The sequence below is a fragment of the Aristolochia californica genome, unplaced genomic scaffold, assembly GCF_029961685.1.
Source record: "Aristolochia californica isolate CCGP_79_NKW_82.1479 unplaced genomic scaffold, dmAriCali1.0.hap1 SCAF_2, whole genome shotgun sequence".
NCBI lineage: Eukaryota > Viridiplantae > Streptophyta > Magnoliopsida > Piperales > Aristolochiaceae > Aristolochia > Aristolochia californica.
The window spans coordinates 43,025,704-43,030,191 of NW_027181881.1; the positions used below are offsets into that span (position 1 = coordinate 43,025,704).

The 4,488-nt window shown below is 41.0% G+C and overlaps 1 protein-coding gene across 1 annotated transcript; it reads right to left on the reverse strand.

The window, feature by feature from the left end:
* Window positions 1-2,976: 2,976 nt before the first annotated feature.
* Window positions 2,977-4,488, reverse strand: LOC137956567 (glutathione S-transferase F13-like). The gene is made up of 3 exons (XM_068804110.1): window positions 4,184-4,488; window positions 3,965-4,013; window positions 2,977-3,619 (listed from the first exon to the last, which is right to left on the reverse strand). Exons 1-3 carry the CDS (start codon window positions 4,331-4,333, stop codon window positions 3,168-3,170), a joined length of 651 nt encoding a protein of 216 aa, XP_068660211.1. The 5' UTR covers window positions 4,334-4,488; the 3' UTR covers window positions 2,977-3,167.

Consider the following 4,488-nt stretch of genomic DNA (forward strand, 5'->3'; position numbering starts at 1 on the left):
ATCAACTTCGTCACCACATCCGACTTCTAACACTCCACCTCAAGGGCACCCTCAAGACATGTCTCTTTCTGATGATAATTCACAAACCTCACACATCGAACAAAAATTGAGCAGCAACCACGACCCATCTAACCATCACCAAATGCTACCCATTCATCCTTCGAAACACAATCTACCATCCAACATCACACGACCACTTGGGCCAAAAACAAATATTCATAAACCAATTCAAAAACTCAACCTTCACACGCACCTACCATCCCAACTTGATCTTGAACCTACTTCCATGACTCAAACCCTCAAAGATCATAATTAGCGTCAAGTTATGTTTAAAGAATATGATGCACTTGCTCGTAATGGGATGTGAGAGCTAGTTCCTCGTGATGGTATCACTAATCTTATTGGTTGTAAGTGGATTTTTTGAATCAAAAGACAATCTTATGGGTTTATTAACAGATTCAAAGCTCGTCTTGTGGCCAAAGGATTTCATCAACGACCAGGTGTGGATTACCATGAGACTTTTAGTTCAGTTGTTAAGCCCGCCATCGTGAGATTTGTACTTAATATTGTAGTTAGCAATGGTTGGTCCCTTCGTATACTTGATATTAACAATGTCTTTTTTCAAGGCTAGCTCTCATAAAATGTTTATATGGCACAATCTCCAAGCTTTGTTGATTCAGATCATCCAACTTATGTATGCAAACTTCATAAATCTATCTATGGTTTTAAACAAGCTCCACGAGCTTGGTATCATGAATCGCTTCAATTTCTTGTGGGTTCAGGTTTTCAGAATTCTCACTCTGATACTTCCCTAGTTACTCACAATACTAGCAAGCATGTTCTATTTCTACTTGGTTTATGTCGATGATATTATTATTACTGGTAATAGAAATTACTTTATTTCTCAATTTGTTGATTGTTTGCTCAACATTTGTCTTTGAAATATCTTGGCTTTCCTTCCTACTTCCTTGGAGTTGAGGTTGATCTGCATCGCAATGACATATTACTCTCTCAATGTAAATACATCCAAGACCTGCTCAAATCACTCATATGGAAAATGTTAAACCTATTCTCACCCCATTTCCGATGAACTCTTCATCACTCACCATGACGTCAAGTTTTCCTCTTTCTAATCCATCCTAGTTTCGTGAAATAGTTGGTAGCTTGCAATATCTCTCTCTCACTCAGCCTGATATTTTCTTTGCTGTTAATAAGTTGTCCCAGTTTATACATCAACCGACTGACGAGCATTGGGTACTTCTTAAAAGAAATTTATGGTAGTTGTGTGGCACATTGGATAAAGGGTTTCCTCTACATCGTAAGTCTCTTATATCTATACATGGGTTCTCGGATGTCGATTGGGCTGGCAATAAAGACGATTACTCTTCCACTAGTGCCTACCTTATCTATCTTGGGCATAATCTCATTACTTGGAGTTCAAAGAAGCAACACATTGTTGCTCGTTCTTCTACTGAGACTGAGTATCGATTAGTTGTTGCTACTACTGCTGAACTTCGATGGGTGTACACTTTACTTACTAAACTTCTATAACTTTGTAGTGTTCTCTTGTTGTCTATTGTGATAATATTGGTACCTCTCAGTTAAGCTCCAATCACGTGTTTCACTCCATAAGAAAACATGTAGCAATTGATTATCACTTCATCCCTGATTAGGTTCAATTTGGCTTACGTTGTGTTGCTCATGTTGCTTCTATTGACCAACTTGTTGATCTCCTTACCAAGTCATTGACACGTTTACAGTTTCAGTTGCTAAGAGACAAGATTAGCCTCTATAACCATGGTCTATCTTGAGGAGGCATAAAGAACAAAATACTTTTGACTCTATAAATATTGATCTACTAATTAGTTGAGTCATCCATAAGCATAAGATTTTTTTGACTCCTCCAAATCACCCTAATCACCCTGTTGCTTAGGTGATTTTTGTTGTAAAATTGTATATAAATATCACTCTAAATCAATACAAAATTGTGGTTCAATTCAATCTCTCATAGCTTCCTCCCCGGACTCCTCATTCTATTTTGGGAGGTAGCTCCATTTGACGACCTTTGTTAAATTGGGTAATTATCATTTTCATAAGTTTCATCCATAAAAAGTTTTAATTAGACCGATCAAAACCTCATAAAGAAATCTTAAACGACGTATATGCAGATCAGAATCTAAACAATATGACTTAACATGGGATTGCAAAATCTAATCCAATTAAAGAATAAGAAATGCTTATTCGTAGTCTTTTCTCGACCTTGAAGTCACCCGAAACCTATATAATATGGCCTCCAACGGTGAATCAAACTCACCAAAAAGAGTGAAATCACAGTCTTCGATGACGGGGAACTGACGGAATGGCTGCAAACACAAAAACTGAAGAAATAAAAGTGAAAAATCTCTCTTACAGCACAATTTACTGGCAAATATAGCTAAAGCGTTTACATTTTTGGTGGCGAGGTAGAGAGGCTGCTTATGTTCTTGAGCCTGGACGTTAAGTTGGATGAACTCATAATGTGCAGCCAACTCGCGGAGGCAGACGAGCACCTGCGCCGTGCACGTCGACATGGGAAGGCCATACACCTTCAATCCCATGACTCGGGTAGGTATAGCGGAAAGACATCCGCTGCCAGTGAATTCTTAACTGAGAAAACCTTCATTGGAGAATTCATCGTAATGTGCCAGCCGTAGTTGCTTCTTTGAACTGTAGTAGGTGGAGACTAGTCTAGAACCGAAGCAGGCAGCTCTGATGACTTGGCCTTTTCGACTGGACAATTCATCCGCGAGAAAATTCGCTGCTTCTCGTTCGCCGAACTTGCGCTTAGAATGTTTCGCCGGAAAATTTACACAGAGTAAAAAGAAAAGGGCGGAGATTTAAGAAAAACTAATAACAATATGTTAAATACCCCTTCACTTGATGATAATAAAACGATTGTTCAGTACGCGTAGATACTTCGTAGAACAGCAATTTAATTAAGTAACAACGGAAGCACCGGTATATTTATTTAAATTTTTCCATGCAAAAACAAGTACACGAGCTATAATACAAGCAAATCACTCCTCCAGTCCTTCCCCCTCGACTATCTCCGCCCTCAAAGTTCTCAACTATAGTATATAGAAATATAGATAGAATTTTTTTTTAAGGAAAACCCATTGAAGACTAGTCTAGCCGAGTATCATGCCGGCGACGGCCTTCTGGACGGCAGGCCTGGAGGAGATATCCTCCCACCATGCCTTAACATGGGGGCGAGAGTTGAAGACATGCGCCTTGGATGTCTTCAAGAAGTAGTTGGTGTAGCCCACATGGTGGAGATCCGCCAAGCTGATGAAGTTCCCGGCCAAGTACTTGTACTTGGACAGCCTCGCCTCGTACACGTCCAGCACCTTCTCCAGCTTCTCCGTTTGGGCTTTCACCACCTCCTCGTCGGGGGATCCCCCGTACAAAGGCTTGAACAGCAGCTCGTTCACCAAAGCACCAATCGGCGGGTTGTAGTTCTGGCTTTCCACTTCCGTCCACACCCCAACAACCGCTGCTTCCTTGATGTTATCTTTCCTCAGCAGATCGGTGCCCTGTCCCTTGTATTTGGTCGCTATGTACCTTGTAATCGCCCGGGATTCTGCTCAGTCCATTCGTTTCATAAATCCATGTTAATTTCCCAGTGATTGATAAATAAAAGTAGTTTAACAGTAGACTTCATAGATTTTAAAGAAGGATTTTTGCGTAAAAAGACTTTTTTTAGAAGGCGAAGCAAGTTCCGCCATGGATTTGAGCTGATTCTCTGCACTGGACCACAGAAGACGATGGTGCTATGAAGAAAAGTGGGTTGACAGTCTTGACTTCTAAAGAGGTAAATGGAGTCCAGTGGTCGAAGCACATCAATGGGGATGTCAGCTCAAGTCACTAACCTAACAACTGGTAAAAGATGAAAAGCAAAGAGAAAAGTTAGGTGAGAGATTCCAACCAAAGAGAGATAAATCTCCGTCCTCGAGCACTGGGATCAGACCAAACGGCTGTAAGAAAACAACAAAGAGGGGAATATCAGTGGGACAAAATCAAGATGATTGAGTGGCCGGACAAAAATCAACAAACGGAATAAAGGAGAAGCAAAATCCAGAAAACCAAGATCCAAGAAAACAACCAAATGAACGTAATCGAGAAGGAGCGCTCAAGATGTTATTACATTCTTAGTGGCGAGATAAGCGGGGCTCTTGTGCTCGCCGGCTTGGAGGTCGACGGGGACGACCTCGATATCAGCGGCCTTCTCGTAGGCACAAGCCAGAACACGAGATGTGCAGGTGGATATGGGACTACCGTGCAATTTCAAAGCCATTTTGCTTGGACAAAAGTATGACAAAACTTGATTCTACAGTGGAATCTCTCGCTCTGAGCAGGTCGACTGAAAGGATGATGTTCGGATAAGAAGAGGTGGAGGGTATTAATAGGAGGAGCTCTTCCTTCTCTGTAGATTCTAAAATTGCGAAAAAT